Source organism: Mobula birostris, chromosome 16, assembly GCF_030028105.1.
Source record: "Mobula birostris isolate sMobBir1 chromosome 16, sMobBir1.hap1, whole genome shotgun sequence".
NCBI classification, from domain to species: Eukaryota; Metazoa; Chordata; class Chondrichthyes; order Myliobatiformes; family Myliobatidae; genus Mobula; species Mobula birostris.
In genome coordinates, this window is record NC_092385.1 from 15,801,596 (window position 1) to 15,823,437 (window position 21,842).

The following is a 21,842-nucleotide window of genomic DNA, read 5'->3' on the forward strand; positions in this document are numbered from 1 at the left end:
CACTGTTCCTTTCAGCAGGGCACGGGTCTCTTTCAGTGCAAGCATCCACCTGTATGGACAAGGTTGGTATTGTTGACAGTGGGCCCCACATAACGCTATTAAGCCTGCCTTTTAAATTGAATGTTTCTGAATGACCCAAGTTAAAAAGCTGAAGTACATCTGTGCCTGCACACACACTTCAATCATTCTCTCATGTTTATCTTAATTAAATCAGTTCGGACGTGTGCAGAAGTTCAAGCTGGCCTGTTGCTCTCGGAGAAGTCTCCCAGCACAGGGCAAAAGGCTTACAGCACTTAGCTGAGTGAACTGTCATGTCCGCTTGGAAATTGTCCAGGCATTTTGAAAGCACATATGTGTGGATCTAGCTGAAATGTGAAATGCTTGGCCCAGTTCTCAAGAGAACCTCACTGCTTCTGTCCACTTTTGTTTTGTGCTCAAATGTGAGAAAGTTAAGAAGTCAATTCTTAATCAACAACCATTAGCAAGATTATTATGAAGATTTTAAAAAACACAAGATTCTGCAGGTTCTGGAAATCCAGAGCAACAGTGCGAAACGCTGGAAGAACTCGGCAGGTCAGGCAGCCTCTGTGGAGAGGAATAAGCAGTTGTCATGTTGAGTCCTGATGAAGGTTCTTGGTGAAATCTCCTGATAAAGCTTTTAAGGTTTTCTTAAATTAATATGCCATGGCAGGGCCTAATTAGTTGTTTAAAATTTAAAGAGAATTGTTAGATTAGCCAGCTCCATCATTGGTACTAGCTTCCGTAGTATCCAAGACATCTTCAAGGAGCACTGCCTCAAGAACATGGCATCCTCACCACCCAGGACATGCCCTCTTCTCATTGCTACCATTAGGAAGGTGGTACAGGAGCCTGAAGGCACACACTCAGCGATTCAGGAACAGCTTCTTCCCCTCTGTCATCCAATTTCTGAATGGACACTGAACCCATGAACAAAACCTCACTACTTTTTAAATTTTTGTTTCTTGCACTACTTATTTAATTTACCCACACTGTAATTTAAAGTCTTTTTCTTCTATGTTATCATGTATTGCGTTGTACCGCTGCCGCAAAGTAACAAATTTCACAACCTATGCCAGTGATATTAAACCTGATTCTGAAAATTTGCTACTTGACTCAATCACAGCCTGCTCTACCATTTAAATCCCTTTCAGCCTCTACAGAATCAGTAGGCGAGTTGTCTCCATGAATAGTGAAGAGTTGGTATTAGATCACTGAACTACATGTCCACCTGGAAATGGGAGCGCAGTTCCATTGAATCACTGGCTGCACCTTGGCATTCCTCTATTAGAATGCTAGTGCATGGAAATACCCACATTTTCTGTTATTTCACAAAGTAGTTTTGGTAATTACCCATTGTTTCACCATCCTGAGTAGCTCAGTAAGGCCTGTAAATTTTGCCATACAGAGCAACACACATAGAATGATACAGAGCACCCAGTTAGTCTTTAAGTACCAATGAGGAAGTGCATGGGTTTCTTCTTGATGTTTTGACTGGAATTTATTCTTCAAAAATATTTGCAGAAATGGATCAAGTCAAGTCAAGTTTATTGACATGTAACTATAGACATGTATGCACGTTGATGTTTCTCTGGACCAGGGTGTAAAGCACAGTAGTACACTTATAACACACAAAAACTTAGAGAAATAAGAATTAAATCTACCAATATATTAGGCATGGATAAACAAAGTAAAGTGCATAACTTAAATATTGTAGGGTACAGTGCACATTCTGGTGACACTTCTAATTCGATGCGGCAGGGAGTTCAGAAGCCTAATGGTCTGAGGGAAGAAACTGTTTCCCATCCTGACCGTTCTTGCCTTTATGCATCGGAGCCTCCAGCCTGATGGTAGAAAGTCAACGAGGATGCTTAACTGGCCATTCGTCTGGTTGCCGATTCTAGATAGATGCTAATTGACCAGCACGTTTGGCTGACAATACAGTGCTTAACCTGTAATTGTCAAGCATGTTGAGACATTCCAAAGAATATTCAAACATGTTTGATAATCACAGTGTACACATTGTATTATAAGCCAAATTTGGTAAGCCCTGTATAGAGCAAGTCTTTTCTTTCTATTACAAATCTTCCAGCAGGGACAACAAATAAATAAATCACTTTAAGTTGACACCCTGATTGTGCCTGCATTTAGCATTTATCAATTTCCTTCTTGCCTAGGGATTTAGTTGTAGATTTTCTAGATAAAATTACTTTCCAGGGTCAGTTTCCATAGTCTCTTTCCCAACCTCATCGTCTTACATTCTTGCAAACACGAGGAAATCTGCAGATGCTGGAATTTCAAGCAACACACATAAAAGTTAACACAAAATAATCTGCAGATGGTCCTTCTACTACCCATTGTGTTTTCCCCCATTCTTTCTTCACCTTTCCTGCCCTATCACCTCCCTGCCTCCCTTCCCCCACCCCTTTACCTTCCCCCTTACTGGTTTTTCACCTGGAACCTACCAGCCTTCTCCTTCCCACCCTCCCCCCACCTTCTTCATAGGGCCTCTGCCCCTTCCCTCTACAGTCCTAACGAAGGGTTCCGGCCCAAAATGTCGACTGATCATTTCCACGGATGCTGCCCGACCTGCTGAGTTCCTCCAGCGTGTTGTGAGTGTTACACATAAAAGTTGCTGGTGAATGCAGCAGGCCAGGCAGCATCTCTAGGAAGAGGTACAGTCGACGTTTCGGACCGAAATGTCGACTGTACCGCTTCCTAGAGATGCTGCCTGGCCTGCTGCATTCACCAGCAACTTTTATGTTTGTTGCTTGATCTTACATTCTTGAACTTTTCTGGGCATCCCTGAAATATCTTAATACAAAGTTCAAGAATTACGCTGCTACTCTGCAGAATGCGTTAAGATTACGTGTCATCATCACTTTGTCCATCATCCGAGATCCTCATCATCCAGGCTCTCGCTGCTGCCATCAAGTAGAAAGTAAAAGAGCTTCAGGACCCACACCACCAGGTTGAAGAACAGTGACTACCCCTCAACCATCAGGCTCTTGAATAAAACACTATTCCATTGAGATGTTCACATAATCAATTATCTCACTTTAAGGACTCATCATCTTGTTCTCGTTATTTATTGCTATTTATTTATATTTGCATTTGCACAGTTTGTTGTCTTCTATGCTCTACTTGATCTTTCATTGATCCTGTTATAGTTACTATTCTATAGTTTTGATGAGTACGCACACAGGAAATGAATTTCAGACTTGTATGTGGTACTCTGATAATAAAATTCACTTTGAACTTTAACGACTGTTTCTATTTTATCATTTTGTCATTGCAGAAAGTGGAGGGATATATCCTATCCATACCAATGCCCGGTCACCCTGTGAACTTTTCTGAGGTGACAATGCAACAGGCACAGAATGATGTTGAGCAACTGGAGAAGCTCATTAGCTCACATGATGTCATTTTCCTGCTCATGGACACACGTGAGAGTCGCTGGCTTCCCACGGTCATCGCTGCCAGTCAGCGTAAGGTAATGAGTGTGCACTCATTTCACTGTCAAGGGCAAATCTACGGCTGGAGAAAGAGTCAGCAGTGGAAAGCTAATTTCTTTTCTTCTTGTTGGCACATATCTCTTCTAATCATCAGCTTTGCTTCTTAAGAATAAAAAAAATGTAGCTGTCACCCTCAGCACATGTATTTTCTGCCCCGTGTACTGAAGTTTCTGACTGTAGGGACGTGAGGCTACGTGTCTGTGGTAACTTGCTTAAGGCCCCTTTAATGTTCTTGGAAACAGGGAAAGTGGCAGCCTCCAACTTGATGGCATGAACATCGATTTCTCCAACTTACAGTAATTCCACCCCCCCCCCTTCTATTCCCCACTCTGGCCTCTTCTCCTCACCAGCCTATAACTTAGCCCTGGTGCCCCTTTTCCTTCCCTTTCTCCCATGCCCCACTCACCTCTCCTATCAGATTCCCTCTTCTCCAGCTCTTTACCTTTTCCGACTATAAACGTCGCAGCTTCTGACTTTATACCCCCCTCCCCACCCAGCTAGCTTCACCTATCACCTGCTCACTTGTCCTCCTTCATTACCACCCCCCCCCACCATTTTCTTATTCTGGCATCTTCTCAATTCCTTTCCCATCTTGTTGAAGGATCTCCGCCCGAAACATTGATTGCTTATTCATTTCCATAGATGCTGCCCGACCTGCTGAGTTCCTCCAGCATTTTGTGTGTGTTGCTCTGGATTTCCAGCATCTGCAGGACTCACGTGTTTATAAAGTGAGGTCTTCCTTACCCAATTATTTTTTGTCTCATCCTATATTATCATGGCTTTCCCTGCTTATTAATCATCATTGCTGTCGTTCAAGTCATGTGTCCAGACATCTGGAATTTAGAAGGCTGAGAGGGGATCTTATTGAAACATATAAGATTATTAAGGGATTGGACACGCTGGAGACAGGAAGCATGTTCCCGCTGAAGGGAGAGTCCAGAACCAGAGGCCACAGTTTAAGAATTAGGGATAGGCCATTTAGAGTGGAGTTGAGGAAAAACTTTTTCACCCAGAGAGTGGTGGATATATGGAATGCTCTGCCCCAGAAGGCTGTGGAGGCCAAGTCTCTGGATGCTTTCAAGAAAGAGATGGATAGAGCTCTTAAAGATAGTGGAATCAAAGGTTATGGGGATAAGGCAGGAACTGGATACTGATTGTGGATGATCAGCCATGATCACAGTGAATGGCGGTGCTGGCTCGAAGGGCCGAATGGCCTACCCCTGCACCTGTTGTCTATTGTCTATTGTCTTTTGTAGCCAGGTCGCAGTAGTGGCTACTTCAGCAATGGCATAATCCCTGTCAGAGCCATTATTTTGATCAAAGTTGAAGGTTCAAGGTTCATTTTATTGCCAAAGTATACATATACAGTACAACTCTGATATTTGTTTACCTTCTTCCAAAAACCTTGTGCATTTTAATCATATTTTAGTTGTAACTACTTTTCCCTAATGTGTCCTTGGTCACTGATGTCCTATAATGAAGTGCTTATACTAGGCTAACCAGCTATGCATTTGCATATAACATTTGAAGGGTTTATAATTTGAATTAGAGCCCCTGCTTGAGATGCAAGTTCCATTCTTGGCTTTGGGAAGTAAACCCATGTAATCCGATCAATAAAATTTAAAATCTACTGCATTGAATATGCAAATGTTTTCCATACCTGGTTCCCCCTTGGGTGAAAGTCTCAGTGAAAAATATAATGGTCAGGGAAGAATGAAAATGAAAGGTGGAATTAAATGCAAATGAAATAATATAACTCTTTTTGTTTCTAGTTAGTTATTAATGCCGCCTTGGGATTCGATACATTTGTTGTGATGAGACACGGTCTGAAGAAGCCCAAGCAGGAATGTGGAGAACCCACTTTAGCTGCTGCTGCTGTTCCTCCCTCGGTGATGGGCTCTTCGCTCTTCTCCAACATTCCTGGCCACAAGCTAGGCTGCTACTTCTGTAATGACGTAGTAGCACCTGGAGATGTGAGTAATATCTCTGCCGTAGTTTGGCTTTTGGCTGGTCGTCCGTTGTTTCCGACGAGGACAGTGAAACCTGTGCGGGAGGGTTTTTTTTAAGCGGAAGAGCTATTGCACTGGGGCAGTTGCACTCTCTGAACTTCAGGAGTCTGACTCCAGTGATGTGAACAACCGTCGCAAACTGGGGTATTCCTTGGTTGCACTGGATGACCATGACGTCCTCTGTGCCTTGTCACTCCCTTTGTGCTCCATGGAGCGTTGCAGGACTGCCTTCCTGGCTGTTGGGTCTCATTGTGGATCGCATCCTCCCAGTCTGCCGGAGCTGGCTTCACATGCTAGCCCAGGTATTTCCCTATCTCGCCAGGGTGCGAGGCTGCCGGCTACCCTCTCCTGGGTATCAGGGTGTGGCTGCTGTCGCATGGAGCCACAGTTGAGAGCTGAGTGTCCGGTGGGGCCCAAAGGTGAGCAAACTACCCTGGAATGGACACAACAAGCCCCTTCACCAGAGGTGCCGCCCCTCCCTGGACACCCCATACACCCCTCTGTCATTGTAGGGAACAGGGGAGATGAGATTAAAAATGGGTCTGTTGTGATTTGAAACAAAAACATTAAAAGCTGAACTATCGGGCATGACCTGTGGAAAGAGGAATGGTGTGTCAAGTTGACTCTTCATCAGACACTTGTGCTGTTTTTATGATTTTCGTTTAAGCAGCAAGTGTCTTAACTTTTTCAGACACTCTTTCACCTTTCATATTTTATGATGCCAAAATAATTGAATTATAAAACCATAAAATTAAACTAGTTACTTTGATCCAGTTAATAAACCTGATAAGCCCAGCCTCCTCACAATTGAACAACAAAAAAGCAAGGTTATTGTAAAGATTCTGATTTGCATTTTAAGGAGAGTTTGGGATATAATTTTATTCCATAGATTTGTAGTTGTTAGTTGCCTTAATCATTGTACAGCATTTCCTTACCTAGTTCTTCATTGCAGGTGAGAGAGATTACAGTGCAGAAGCACATTAACATTGATTGCAGCAACTGAAGCATACAGGGATTAGTTATTGCATAAAGCAGGGGCTCCCGCCCTTTTTTATGTCATGGACCATTGAGCAAGGGGCCCGTGGACCCCAGGGTGGGAACCATTGGCATAAAGACTTATCTTGCATAGTTTTGTATTGTATGGCATTTTGCTACTTTCAGATTTGTTATTTAATTTATGCCACTCTGGTGTAGTTATTCTGTCTTGCCATTTGAATTATATTGGAAACCAGAGTAATGTACCTGAATAGAAATAGCCTTAGGTTCAGTTCTTCTTTGATGTTTAAACTGTTTTGTTGCATGGAAGATAATTTGAAGTTCAGAGTTACTTCAGATCACTAGAGCTTGCTATCTTATCAGTTTGACTAAAATCTGCTATCTATCAATGTGATTAGGTGATGGCTAAGAAGATGAGGATTTTGTTGAAATTGCAGGGAAAGCAGAATACACCAAAGTTCAAGGCCCAGAGGCATTAATATGCACAAAGTTGCACTTTGATGTGGTGGGTAATGGGTGGTGGATTACTGATGCATTTATTAACTAAGGAGGTTCTGTGGACGAGAACGAGATTCTTGGATGATATGTTGCTCCTGGATGCCAGGTTCCAGGACATCTCGAATTGAGTCTTCAGCGTTCTGAAGTGGGAGGGTGAGCAGCCAGAGGTCTTGGTCCGTGTAGCTACCAATGACATGGGTAGGAAGAGGAACAAGGTTCTGCAAAGTGAGTTCAGGGAATTAGGAAATCTAAAGGACAGTACCTCCAGAGTTGTCATCTCAGGATTGCTAGCCATGCTAAGTACACCAGTAATAGGAAGATTATACAGTTTAACAAGTGGCTAAGGAGTTGATGTAGGAGGGAGGACTTCAGATTTTTGCATCATTGTGGACTGTCTTCCAGGGAAGTTGCATGTAGAGAAGAGATGGTTTGCACCCAAACTAGAGAGGGACTAATATCCCAGTGGGAAGATTTGCTAGTACTACACGCGGTGTGGGGTGGGGTTGAGGTTTAAACTAGAGTTGCAAGGCGATGGAAACCAGAGTGTCAGAACAGGTAGTGGGACTAACATTTTGAGTGTATATTTCAATGCAAGAAGTATTGTAGAAAAGGCAGATGAGTTCAGGGCATGGATCAACACATGGAATTATGATATTATAGCCATTAGTGAGAACTGACTGCAGAAGGGATAGGACTGGCAGCTCAGTATTTCAGGGTTCCATTATTTTAGATGTGATAGAGCCTGGAGAGGACAATGGGATTAAAGGGGGAGAGATGGTGTAACTAATCAGGAAAAATGTCACAACAGAGTTGCAAGGGAATAGGAACCAGAGTGCCAGAATAGATAGTGGAGAGCAACACACATTAAAGTTGCTGGTGAACGCAGCAGGCCAGGCAGCATCTCTAGGAAGCGGGTCTCGGCCCGAAACGTCGACTGTACCTCTTCCTAGAGATGCTGCCTGGCCTGCTGCGTTCACCAGCAACTTTGATGTGTGTTGCTTGAATTTCCAGCATCTGCAGAATTCCTCGTGTTTAAGTTAGTGGAGAGGTTGTGGAGGCAGATGTTGGTAAGACCTTTAGACAAATTTAGTAATCAAAAGGTTGAGTATGGTATGACAAAATTGAAACAGGTGAATACAGGACTGAAGGTATTGTATCTGAATGCACACACGATAAGGAATAAGGTAGATAAACTTGCAGCACAGTTGCAGATTAGTAGGCATCAGTAAATCATGGCTGAAAAGTTTATAGCTGGAAGCTTAATTGCATCGAAAGGACAGGCAGGAAGGCAGAGGGGGCAGCGTTGCTCTGTTGGTAAAAAATGAAATCAAATCATTAGAAAGGGGTGACACAGGACTGGAAGGTATTGAATCATTGCAGATAAAGCTAAGGAACTTGCAAGGGTAAAAGGACCCTGATGGGAGTCGTATATAGAACCCTACACAATAGTTAGGATGTTGTCTACAAATGGGAGATAGAAAATGCATGCTGCAAGGGCAATGTTACAGTAATCATGAGGGACTTCACTATACAGGTAGATTGGGAAAATCAAGTTAGTCCTAGATTACAGGAGAAGGAAGATGGCTTTTAGACGAGGAAGAAATGAAAGGGTTCACTATTTTCTAAATGGAGAGAAAATACAGAAAACTGAAATGCAAAGGGATTTGGGATCCCCAGTGCAGGATCCCCAAAAGGTTAACTTGCAGATTGGGTCTGTGGTGAGGAAGGCAAACACAATGTTAGCATTCATTTCAAGAGGACTAGAAAAGAACATACAAAATTTTGAAAGGAATAAATAAGATAGAAGTAGGAAAGTTGTTTCCATTGGTAGGTGAGACTAGAACTAGGGGACATTGCCTCAAGATTCAGGGGAGAAGATTTAGGTTGGAGATGAGAAACTCTTTTTCCCAGAGAGTGGTGAATCTGTGGAATTCTCTACCCAGGGGAGCAGTTGAGGCTTCTTTTATATTTAAGATACAGTTAGATGGATTTTTACATAGTAGGGGAATTAAGGGGTATGGGGAAAAGGCAGGTAGGTAGAGCTGAGTTTACGGACAGGTCAGCCATGATCTTATTGAATGGTGGAGCAGGCTTGATGGGCCGGATGGCCTACTCCTGCTCCTATTTCTTATGTTCTTATAATGCAAGGATGTAATGTTGTGAGTTTATAAAACACAGATGATGCCTCACTTGGAGTATTGTGTGCTGGTTTGATCCTCTTAGAAAGGATGTGCTGAAACTGGAGAGGGTTCAAAGGAGGTTCATGAAAATAATTACAGGATTGAATGGCTTGTCATATGAAGAGCACTTGATGGCTCTGGGCCTGTATTCACTGGAATTCAAAAGAATGAGGGGTGTCCTCATTGAAACCTATCAAATGGCAAAAGGCCTTGAAAGAGTGGATGTGGAGAATATGTTTCCTATGGTGAGAGAGTCTAAGACCAGAGGACACAGCTTCAGAATAGAGGGGCGTCCTTTTAGAACAGAGATGAGGAGGAATTTCTTTAGCCAGAGAGTGATGAATCTGTGGAATTCTTTGCCACAGGTAGCAGTAGAGGCCAAATCTTTATGTATATTTAAGGCAGAGATTGATAGGTTCTTGATTAGTCAAGGAATGAAGGGATACGGAGAGAAGGCAGGTGATTGGGGCCGAAAGGAAAATTGGATCAGCCATGATGAAATGGTGGAGCAGTCTCAATGGGCCAAATGGCCTTGTATCTTATGGTCATGTTCTTGTGGCAGTGCTCAGTCAGGACAGAATGTAGAACTCGGCTGGTGAAATTTTATGGGTGGAACTGAGAAATAAGAAAGATATAACCACATTAATGGGACAATATTATAGACCACCCAACCGTCCCTGGGATTTAGAGGAAAGAATCTGTAGAGAGATTGCAGACATTTGCAAGAAACTTAAGGTTGTGGTAGTAGGTGATTCTGACTTCCCACATATTGACTCTGACTCCCATATTTTAAAGGACTAGAAGGGATAGATGTTGTCTAACGTGTTCAGGAAAGTTTCCTTAATCAGTATGTAGAAGTCCCAATGAGAGAGTGTACAATACTTGATCTCCTATCAGGGAATTATGGAAAAGGATAGGTCTGGTTCTTGTGTTGAGATTCTAAATGGGACAAAGGACAATTTTGATGGATCTGGCAAGTGTGGATTGGGACGGGCTGTTTTCTACCAAAGGTGAAGTTTTGTGAATACAAAGATTGTATATGCCTGTCAGAATAAAAGGTAAGGATAACAGGTTTAGGGAACTTTGGTTTTCAAGAGATATTAAGACCCTGGCAAAGAAATAAAAAGGAGGTGCATGGCAGCTATTGGCAGGTAGGAACAAACAAGGTACTTGAGAAGTATAAGAAATGCAAGTGGACACTTAAGAAAGCAATCAGGAGGGCTAAGAGAAGGTATGAGCTTCCTATAGCAGACAAAGTGAAGAAGATCCTTAGGGATTCTACAGATATGTAAAGAGGAAAAGGATAACAAGGTACAACATTTCTTCTGCTTTTAAGGAAGGCACAAAGAATAAACCAGGAAATTATAGGCTGATGAGCCTGACATCAGTAGTGGGAAAGTTATTGGAAGGTATTCTAAGGAAACGAATATGTAAATATTTGGATAGACATGGACTGATTAGGGATAGTCTGCACAGCTTTGTCCATGGTAGGTCATGTCTAACCATTCTTATGGAGTTTTTCAGGGAAGTTACTGGGAAAGTTGATGAAAGCAAGGCAGTGGATGTTGCCTACATGGACTTCAGTAAGGCATTTGAAAAGGTCCCGCATGGGAGGTTGGTCAAGAAGTTTCAGTCTCATGAGGTAGTAAATTGGTTTAGATATTGGCTTTGTGGAAGAAGCCAGAGGGTGGTAGTAGATTGACTTGGAGGTCTGTGGCTAGTGGAGAGCTGCAGGAATTGGTGCTGTTTCCTTTGTTGTTTGTCATCTGATTATGTGGTTAACTGGATAAGCAAATTTGTGGATGATACCATGATTGGGTGTGTAGTGGACAGTGAGGTAAACTATCAAAGATTGCGGCAAGATCTAGACCAGCTGGAAAAATGGGCTGGGAGATGGCAGATGGAATGCAATGCAGACAAGTGTGAGGTGTTGCACTGGGAGGGCCAACCAAGGTAGGGTTTACACAGTGAGTGGTAGGGCACTGAGGAGCGCAGTAGAACAAAGGGATCTGGGAATACAGGTCCCTAATTCATTGAAAGTGGCATCACAGTTAGACTGGGTCATAAAGAAAGCTTTTGGCACATTGACCTTCATAAATCAAAGTACGGAGTACAGGAGTTGGAATGTTATGTCGAAGTTGTGTAAGATGTTGGTGAGGTCTAATCTGGAGTATTGTGTGCAGTTTTGGTCACTGACCTAGAGGAAAGATGTAAATAAGATTGAAAGAGTACAGGGAAAATATACATGGATGTTGCCAGGTCTGGAGGACCTGAGTTATAAGGAAAGATTGAATAGGTTGGAAATTTATTCTCTAGAATGTAAAAGATTGAGAGGAGATTTGATAGAGGTATTTTAAATTATGAGGGGTATAAACAGTGCTACAGAATAGCAATGACGAAAGAAGCTTTCCAAAAAATGAAGACTATATTAACAGACAGAAAGATGAACACGTACACTAAAAACAGGATACTACAGTGCTACATTTATTCTATCCTGACATATGGAAGTGAATGCTGGACCATTTCTCCAGCAATGGAAAAGAGACTAGAAGCAACTGAATTATGGTTCTACAGGAGAATGTTAAAAATATCATGGACCACACACGCATCAAATGAAGAAGTTCTTCGAAGAGCCCAAGCAGTTCGATCACTCATACCAACAATAAGAGAAAGACAACTCAGATTCCTAGGACACATCATGCGGAAAGATGAACTAGAAAAACTCATACTCTCTGGAAAGATTGAGGGGAGCAAACCTAGAGGAAGACCTCGGCTTATGTACATCAAAAGCATAGCCAGGTGGCTACACATCGAGGAAATGGAAGTCATCCAAAAAACGAAGGATAGATCTATATGGAAAACCATGGTCACCAAAGTCCGCATCGGATATGGTTCCTAGGCAGACAGACATAAACAGGGTAAATGCAAGCAGCCTTTTTCCACTGAGGTTGGGTGAGACCACAACAGGAGGTCATGGGTTAAGGGTGAAAGGTGAAATGTTTAAGGGGAACACAAGGGGAAACTTCTTCACCCAGAGGGTAGTTAGTATGTGGAATGAGCTGCCAGCGCAAGTTGTGGATGTGGGTTTAATTTTAACATTTAAGGGAAGTGTAGATAGGTACATGGCTGCGAGGGGTATGGAGGGTTGTGGTCCTGGTAGAGGTCGATGGGACTAGGGAGTTTTAATGGTTCGACACAGACTAAATGGGCCAAAGTTCGTGTTTCTGTCCTGTATTTTTCTATAACTGTACTCTGTGGTGTTTTCTGAATGGAAAACGCACTTAGATGTAAATTTAGGGGCAGTTAATTTATTGACTCCCATCCATTCTGCTCACTTTTAGCTGTCAGAGCCCCGTGGACCTCTTAAAGCATCATACAGATTCATGTCTGTTGCTGCTTGAAATAAGAAGCAGATTTCTCTTGTCAAAAAAAAGTTTCAGTTTCACCCCATGACCTAGACTTGGAACCATTTTATTCATTTTTGAATTTAATGGGCCACTGATTTTACAGTCTGTTGGGACTCTAGAGTGCTTATCATAGAGAAGGGTGTGGGCTGGTGTCTGTTGACCCTCTCCCCCTCCCCCTCCATGTACTTTTGGCCTGATCACTAAAGCAAGGCCACAGGGCAATAAAAGCAGGAAAAAAGGAAAGGTAGGTGTGCTCTGCGAGTCTTTGTCACTTCCCAGGAGTGAGCTGCAGACAGCAGGTCAACTTGAAGCCCTTTGGAGTATGACATATGATGAACAAGTTAAAGTTAAAGAGTATTTTGTTTCTCTTAACTATGGTGTTAAAATAAAAGCCTTGTTTCCATCCTAAAGCTATGTTGACTGCTAATAAATCTCTGGCAGTGTTTTGGCATTGTCGTGATTCCTTTTATTTGCAATCAGTCAACTAGAGACCGCACTTTGGACCAGCAGTGTACTGTGAGTCGTCCTGGCTTGGCTATGATAGCTGGAGCGCTTGCTGTGGAGTTGATGGTTTCTATACTACAACATCCTGAAGGGTAAGCTGAAGTATTTGATGTTTAATTCCATATTTAACAGGGTAGCATTGTAACTGAAGAGTTTTAAGTGCCTAAAAGTTGTGTCTACTACTGCAGAAGACAAAGTATTGAACTGCATTAAGTTGTGTTCATTTCAAGTAAACTCAAAGTAATTGGCAGTTGCGTTAGCAAAATATTTTAAAGACCTGTGTAAAGGTACATGACTGATGACCTTGTCAGAAGTTTCAAAGAGCAGCTTGAAGAAGGAGGCTTCAAACATGATATGTAAATTTAATCTCATCTAATCTCTTGCAAAAATTTAAATAATGGAGTAAATATTAAATGTTTAATAGATTTGGAGAGAATTTAATTAAACTGGGTGTTTACAATTGGTTTACAGTTAGCTGAAGATCAGTAAAATCTACCACATTAATAGTTCTTGTGTAGTTTTTAAAAAAATGTCTTTACATCCTTTGAATGATGTAGATTGAACTGCTTATCATGTCTGCACTAGTTTTCTGCATGTGAGCTAACTTGATTAAACGAACACCTGTATCCTCCTTATCTTTTTCTTAATATGAATGTTTTCAAATTTTCTAAGGACTTGCTTCAACTTTGATTTGCGGCAGATTTTTTTTCCTACCATCTCTAATGCTTTCCATAAATGTCCTCCCTAAGTGTGGACTTTTTCATTGTCTCAACAGCCTCTTGACATAGCCCATCATAAACTTACCTCATTGTAGTCCATTTGACATAGTCCATCACAAATTTACCTCATCATAGTCTATTTGACATAGTCCAGCACAAATTTGCCTCATTGTAGTCCATTTGACATAGTCCATCACAAATTTACCTCATCATAGTCCATTTGACATAGTCCAGCACAAATTTGCCTCATTGTTGTCCATTTGACATAGTTCATCACAAATTTTCCTCATTATAGTCCATTTGACGTAGCTGATTGCAGTAGTGATTTGGCATAATTCATCACCAATTCACCTCAATCATAGATTCCATTTTTTCCAAGTTGTCAGGTCACCCCTCAATCTTCCATCTAACAGAATAAAGCCCCAGCTTTTCGTGTTATTATTCATAGCTGTAATTCCTTGTATCCAGTGATACCCAAAATGGACAATACCTGTAGCATTGCTACCTTATTTTTAAAATTGGTTCCAAAGCTTGATCAGTACTGTAGCTGCAAGCTGTAACAAAAAGTTCGCATTAGCTCAGAATTGGAATTAAGACGAACAGTGCAAAAAATGGGCAGCATCTGTGGAAAAAAAACAGATACTGCAATATTCATTATTCTTTCAGTATTCACTGTCTTCACTCGGGGGGGGGGGGCAGGGTGGTGGCACTCTCTAGCCTGCAGGTAGTAGAGCATCTGCTTAGCCCCGCCACCAATCAGGGCCACATGAAGCCATGGGAGCAGTGGTGGATGGTTGTATGAGCAGCTGGTGCAGATCACAAGTCCTGGTTATGCAACCACTGATGCCAGGCAGACAATCTCTGAAGAGTATTGATAATGGTTGAGATTACCGGTTTTGTAAAGACACTGCCCAGAAGAAGGCAACACCAAGTGTAAACCATTTCTGTAGAAAAATTTGCCAAGAACAATCATGGTCATTGAAAGACCATCATCGCTTACATCACACAACATGGCAGTTAATGATGATGACGATGATGGTAGGAAAACTGTTGCTGACAGCCTGTAATATAAACAGAAAATGACAGAAACACCAAATGTTTTGCAGTGAATGTCGAATCTAGAAGTCTGCAATGAGCCTGGTTGAAAGGAGTCGTACAGTTCCTTTTGTAATTTTGTAACTGCTGCTATCAGTTTTACCATGTACATATAAAACAACCTTTCACTTTTCACCTTTCTTCTTTGTACATGTGATCTCATCTGCCTTTGTTTTTTTCCTCCTTTTCCCTTTTTCACTTTTCTGCTGAAAATCTATCCCCATGAAAAGACAGCCCTGTTTTCTCACCAAAGATGCTACCTACCTTACTTGGTAGTTCCAATATTTTCTACTAACTCCTGTCTTTAGCTTTTGCACAATTATTTAAATTTTCTCAAGCATTCAATGTACAAAACAGCACAATATGCTTCATAAGCTTAATCATAACCTATAGAAAAAACATTTGATTATATGTTCAAAAGCTTGATTGAAAAGATGGCCTCCAGTGTCGTAAAAGAGTAAGTAAATGTGCAGAAAGGTTTAAAGAAGGAATTCTAGCACTGAGGAACTTAACAGTGACATAATTAACAATAAATAAAATAATTTAATGAGTGATTTAAGAGGCTTGAATTGGGGAAGACCAAATTCCTAGGCTATAAATGGGAGGTGGTTACAAAGGTAAGACTACATGGAGACAGAGAAATTTGAAGACAAGGATAGGAAATAATTACATTCAATTAGAGCACCTTGTGAGTTGTTGTGACACTAACAGGAGAGAAAGCCTAACTGGAGGAATTCAGATGTCGAGTTCTGAGAATATTGGACATGGATACTTTCTAATGGTCAAGAAATAAGGAGAGGAAAGGGAAGCTAGGGTTTGGAGCAACTTCAAAGATGGTTGATGTTTGAAGAGAGAGGAAGTTAACAACAAACTTTAAGGAGGGGAACAGCAACAGAACAGAAAGTATTATTAATTAATCTGAGGGCTAAAAATGCAACTTATTTGTCAACAGTTCAATTAAAAATTGAGTTATCGAGAAAAGAACAAGATGAGCTGGAGGAAACATGAGGTGTGATGGGACAGAATAAACTGAGTTTGGGGATGGAGCTTTTTAGGGTAAGTGCAAGAGAAGCCCATACCTTGGAAGTGAAAGGGAACGAGATAGAGGAGAGAGCTTTAAGGAGAAGGTTTGCAAGGTAAAAAGCAAGCCAAGGTTGTTTTTACATTCTGGGGTAATACTAACATAGTGAGTAGTTTTGGCTGATGAGACCAGGACTCTGGAGTAATTTGCAAATACTTAACAAGGTCCTGCCACATTTGGCAGTAGATAGCTTAAATAAATTCAAGTTTTAAAGGTTAAAGAATTGAAGGAGTGGCGATCAGGGCTGTATTGGGAATGCATTGGTTATACGAGAGAGCATTATTATTTTAAAGGGAATTAAGGAGTCAGAAGTTGGAAGCAAGGATTTGGTTGATTGACCAAATTAGTAGCTGCAATGATTAATGATTTTGAGATGATGGGAGTATGGAGTAATGATGTTAGGAGAAATGGTAAGTCAAATAGTTGGGAAATTTATATGGAGGGCAAGGTTAAAGTGGAAATGAGAAGGCATTTACTCCAAAAATGAGAAGTTAGAGTTATTTTCGAGAAGTATAAAGATTTGTATGCTTTTTTAAAATCCTGCATTTGCTGTAACAAGCCAGATTTAAGGTGAAATCTCTTATTAGTACCACTTGCCAGCTCTTTTTGAATTTTCAGTGGGTATGCGGTAGCTAGCAGCAGTGATGACCGACTGAATGAACCTCCAACATCTCTTGGACTTGTCCCTCATCAGGTGAGTAATCTCTCTGTTGTAGTGTATTAGGAACAGGTGTTTCTTGCTAACTTGAAACTCAATTGGACTTTTGGAAATTTCCTGGAACTTATTTTCGAGGTGCCTTAATTTTTTTAGGGGAATCTTGATGAATCATAAAATATTCATCCAACAACATTCTGTGATTTCGATCCCAGTGCTAAGCACAATGACCGGAACTTGCTTAGGAAGCAGAACAGTCCTTCTGCGTGATAATCTATTGGTCTTGATCATAATTCTAATGCTATTTTCATTAAAAATCTGTGAAAATTGTTCTTGAAAATAGAAAACTTAAAATATTCAGTGGGTGCAGTAACAAAAGCATTTTGATGTGGGTTTTAAGCAAAGGTGGCTCTCAATTGTACCCACTGACCTTTATAATTTTGTCCCCTTGTTCTGGATCTCACTCTCCAAAGGGAATTCCAGTGTGGACTAAATTTCAGTGTCCATGTCTAACCTAAGCTGCCCTGAAAGGATTTTATCAAGGTTTTTGCAGAACAGAAAGGTCACATCCTTCCATTTCTATCACATTCACCTGGGATAAAGTCCAACATTCCATCAACATGCATGGGCTCTGAACTCTGTTCACTTCATTGTAGCCGCTCATCATTCATCACGAGGAAAGTGTTACCATCTGTCCTTTCTCAGATTAAAAGGATGACCTTGTGGTTCCTAGACTGAACATGATCTGCCAATGTTCAGCCTGTTCATTGAATCTGCTTTGACCCTTATTTTGTTTTTTGCTTCCATCTACCCAGATGACTTTGTCTCATGACTTAGTATTACCTGGCAACTTGGATCCACAGTTCTAAACCTTGAAATAGGTGATGAAAATTTGATTTCTTATTCAGTTTCCCAAGGAAATGTCACATCCTATTTTTCCACTTGAGAACAGGATATTTTCCTTTCTTAGAGACAAATTCCAGCACTGGCACTCCATGTCCTTTCATTATTGTCTCATTCTTGTCTGAACTTTTATCAGATTTCTTCTTGAAACCCATGAGGCAGCACCCATAGACTTTGCACCTTGTTAGTTCTGCACTAAAGTTCAAAGAAATCAGAGTAGACAGGCATGTTTTGCTTTCCACCAAGTGCTTGCTGACTCATTGTTCAGCTTGTACTTATTCAACTCTCGGTCACTCCATCCAAAGATAAATTCCAGTCACATTCCCACATCTAATATTAAACTGACGGGTGAGTAATAAATTAAATCATTCCATGTTTTCAATTTGTGTTTGTGAAGATAGTTTTAGATTCTCTGAGGTATTTTTTGATTCTTTGTTCCAGCGGTTTAATATTCCATGGAAGATATTAGCACCCAATTTGTTGGGCTCCTTTCCTCCTCCCTTTGTTTGATTTATTTATCTAAGGTTGCATTTAATTCGCCAGTTCTTTTTTTTCCCATCCCACTTCTGGAAACCTTGCTTCCGGAAAGATGTCAAAGCCACAGAGGAGATATGGAAGGGATGCCAGGGATGAGGAAAGATTATTGAAACTGCAATTTGTGTCCAGTGGGACTTCACTGAGGCATGTGGCTCTGTGATATAATTGGCATGTATTCCTGGCACTCTGCTTGCCAATCAACTAATTTATGCTTGGAATAATCCTATGCTTAGCATATGAATGCAAAAGCTAGAAGCATTATATAGAGATTTTAACAAAGGGGGAGAAAAAACAGATGTGTAGTGTGGTCTTTTAAAAGAAGCTTTATGTAATGAACTATTTGTTTAATTTCTTTCTCCAAGCAGTAAATTATCTCGGCCAAGAACTACGATGAATGGGCTGGCTTCTGTCAATCAAAGTCTGCAACCTGCTACAACCTAGGGCGTATGTCTTATAAATAATATAATTATAGACATCTACCCAGCTCCCACTGTTCTGCAATAGTGATTCAGACCATTTTGGCACTGGATTGAAGCTCTTTGATCCATGTGAATAGATCCAAAAATCCATGAAAAAATAACTAATTTGCAGATAAAATAAATCTATACTTTTCTACTGATATTCTTAAATAATAGTCTTTCCTACTCTCTTTATACTTGATGAATATTTATAGATGATTTTAGGTCATTTTAAATTCCCTTGGCGCCAGAAGTATTTTGCCATTGTAGCAGAGAATCTTTACCTCTCATTCCGTTGTGTTTAAACATTGTAAACATGGAAAATATTTCAAAGAATAAAATGGGACTTAGTCCCTCTGATGGAGTAGAAAACGCTTAACTCTAGGTGGTGCCACAATCAAGCAAATGTGTTTGCTGCCACTATGATTGCAACATGTTGAAGCGTAAGAAGGTAGATTAATTTACTTGAAACACTTATTGGATTTGAAGCCAGTGAGGCAGATTTATTTATAGGATGCTGAAGAGAATACTAAAGCAAAGGTGTGTTACACCTACACAGCATGGTAATGAGGCTGAAACTAGTACGTGTGTAGTCTGGAGTTCAGTATTAGAAGATGATAAATGCTGTAGAAAATGTACAATTTTAGATTCTTGACATCATGAGGGACGTAGATAGCTACAGGCAGTTTCCCTTTGGTAGAGGTGTCTAAAATTAGGCTTATGAGATAAATTTAATGTGCAAGGAAGTTGATGTATAGGAATCTGTAGATTCTTCACATAGAGAGTACTCTATTTATTTAGCGATGTAGTGCGGAGTAGGCCCTTTGAACCACAGTGATCTAGCAACCTCTGACAACTCCGATTAACCCTAACCTAATCAAGGGCCAGTTTACAACTTTCAATTAACCGCTACCTCTTTAGACTGTGAGAGGAAACCGGAGCACCCAGGCCAAACTCAGGCATTCCACAGAGAGGACGTGCAGAGACTTGGCGCCAGAATTGAACTCTGAACTCCGGCCCTAGCTGTAACAGCATCATGCTAACTGCCACACTACCATGGCACTAACTGATACGTGGTATGAGCCGTCGGGGGAAGTGGCAAAGGCCAGACGGGTGACCACATTTAAAAGGCATCTGGACAAATACTTGAATGAACAGAGATATGGAATTAATGCAGGCAAATGGGCTTAGATTACATAAGCTTGCTGGCCAGCGTAGGTCCAGGAGGCCAAAGGGCCTGTTTCTATGCTTACAACATCATGACTATTAAAGTGACAGTTTGAAGGAGAACTGAGAGTTTATTCACAAGATTGTGAAAACAATGTCGAGCGAAATTATTCCACTTTCACTGATTAGGTAAATATTAAAAAGAAGTTGCACTTGTGTGTTGCCTTGCATAGGAACTTGGGAGTCCTCATGCAGGATTCCCTGAAGATTAATTTGCAGGTTGAGGCAGTGGTGAGGAAGGCAAATGTGATGTTTGCTTTCATTTCGAGAGGATTAGAGTATAAAAGCAAGGATGTAACGTTGAGGATTTAAAAAGTACTGGTGAGGCCTCACTAGGGGTATTGTGAGCGGTTTCGGCCCCCTTACCTAAGAAAGGATGTGCTGACCTTGGAGAGGGTTCAAAGGAGGTTCGCAAAAATGATTCCGGGATTGAGGGGCTTGTCATATGAAGAGCTCTGGGCCTCTGCTCACTGGAATTCAGAAGAATGAGGGGTGAGACCTCATGGAATGTTGAAAGGCCTTGATAGAGTAGATATGGAGAGGGTGTTTCCTACAGTGGGGAAGTCTAAGAGCAGAGGGCACAGCCTTAGAATAGAGGGGCATCATTTTAGGATGGAGATGAGGAGGAATTTCTTTAGCCAGAGAATGGTGAATCTATCAAATTTGTTGCCACAGGCAGCTGTGGAGGCCAAGTCATTGGGTATATTTGAGGCAGAGTTTGTTGGATTCTTGATTAGTTGAAGGGATACGGGAGAAGGCAGGAGACTGGAACTGACAGGGAAGATGGATCAGCCACGATGAAATGGCGAAGCAGACTCGATGGGCCAAATGGCCTAATTCTTCTCTGTATCTTATGGTCTTATAATCTTATAAATGAAGATTTCTTGAAAAGTGATTGCTCTTGGAGCAAAACAAATGTGTCTTCACAAGCAAGTGTTAGTGACCAGGTAATCTGTTTTAGTCGTGTTAAGTCAAAAGTAAATTGTAACAAGGACAAATTATGTTAGTAGAATGGAATGTTTAACATTATCCTAGAGTGCAGACAGGCCTTGCTTACGGTTTATTTGAAAGGTGGAATCTCTGACATTGCTGCAGTACCTGAATGTGTCTGGAACCCAGTGTCTTCTGACACAACAACAAGAGGGCTACCAGTTGAGTGACAGGTGCCATTTTTGCAATAGTTTAAAGAATTAAATACTTTATTTTAGAAAAAGGAATATTAAAGGATGTGGAGAGCAAGGGGAAGATAGTGTGTGATACAAATGAAGCAAAACACCCACCCTGGCCTTGTGAATCTCTCTCTGACAGACGTGCTGTTGACAACAGAGTTAAGTAACACCAGCCAGCCAGTCTTTACCACGGCACCTAATGATATCGCCCCTCTCTTCCAGATACGTGGCTTTTTGTCAAGGTTTGACAACGTCCTTCCAGCAAGTTTGGCTTTTGATAAGTGCACAGCATGCTCGCCAGTGGTAAGTACTTTCTTTTCCAAGCTTATGGAAAATATCCAAAGCTGAATTTACAATCCGAAAGCAGGTGTTGGAACTCCAAAATTATAAACCAGGGAATGCTAGAGATAGTCAACAGGCTAGCTAGCATCTGAGGAGACAAAACGGTAGAGTTAATGGTCTTGATATCTGCACTAGGGTAAAACGGGAAACATGCCAAAAACCAATGTGCTTTAGGAGGCAGAGAAGGATGTTAATGCTAGTGATAAAACAAGGCCAAGTCCTGTTGGTGCTGACTAAAAGGGAGAGATAGAAGATTGTTAATGCCTCAATAACTGTAACACTTTATTCTGCATTCAGTTATTGTATTCCCTTGTGCTATTCCATTATAACGAAATGATCTCTGGGTGGCACGTAAAACACAGCTTTTTACTGCACCTTGATACATCTGACAATAATAAACTACTGCCCAGAAGAAGGCAATGGCAAACCAATTCTGTGGAAAAATTTGCCAAGAACAATCATGGTCGAGACCGTGATCACTCACGCCACGGCATATAATGAATGAATGAACCTGAGAGCAAAAACTTTG

General features: G+C 41.2%; 1 protein-coding gene across 2 annotated transcripts in view; it reads left to right on the forward strand.

Moving 5' to 3' along the window:
* The window catches only part of atg7 (ATG7 autophagy related 7 homolog (S. cerevisiae)), a 180,458-nt gene that overhangs the window by 67,773 nt on the left and 90,843 nt on the right, over positions 1-21,842 (forward strand). For both annotated transcript variants that reach the window (XM_072280327.1, XM_072280328.1), the window contains 5 exons: positions 3,317-3,511; positions 5,306-5,506; positions 13,104-13,219; positions 16,641-16,716; positions 21,194-21,274. In XM_072280327.1, the coding sequence (XP_072136428.1) occupies positions 3,317-3,511; positions 5,306-5,506; positions 13,104-13,219; positions 16,641-16,716; positions 21,194-21,274 (669 nt within the window). The remainder of the gene's footprint in view (positions 1-3,316; positions 3,512-5,305; positions 5,507-13,103; positions 13,220-16,640; positions 16,717-21,193; positions 21,275-21,842) is intronic.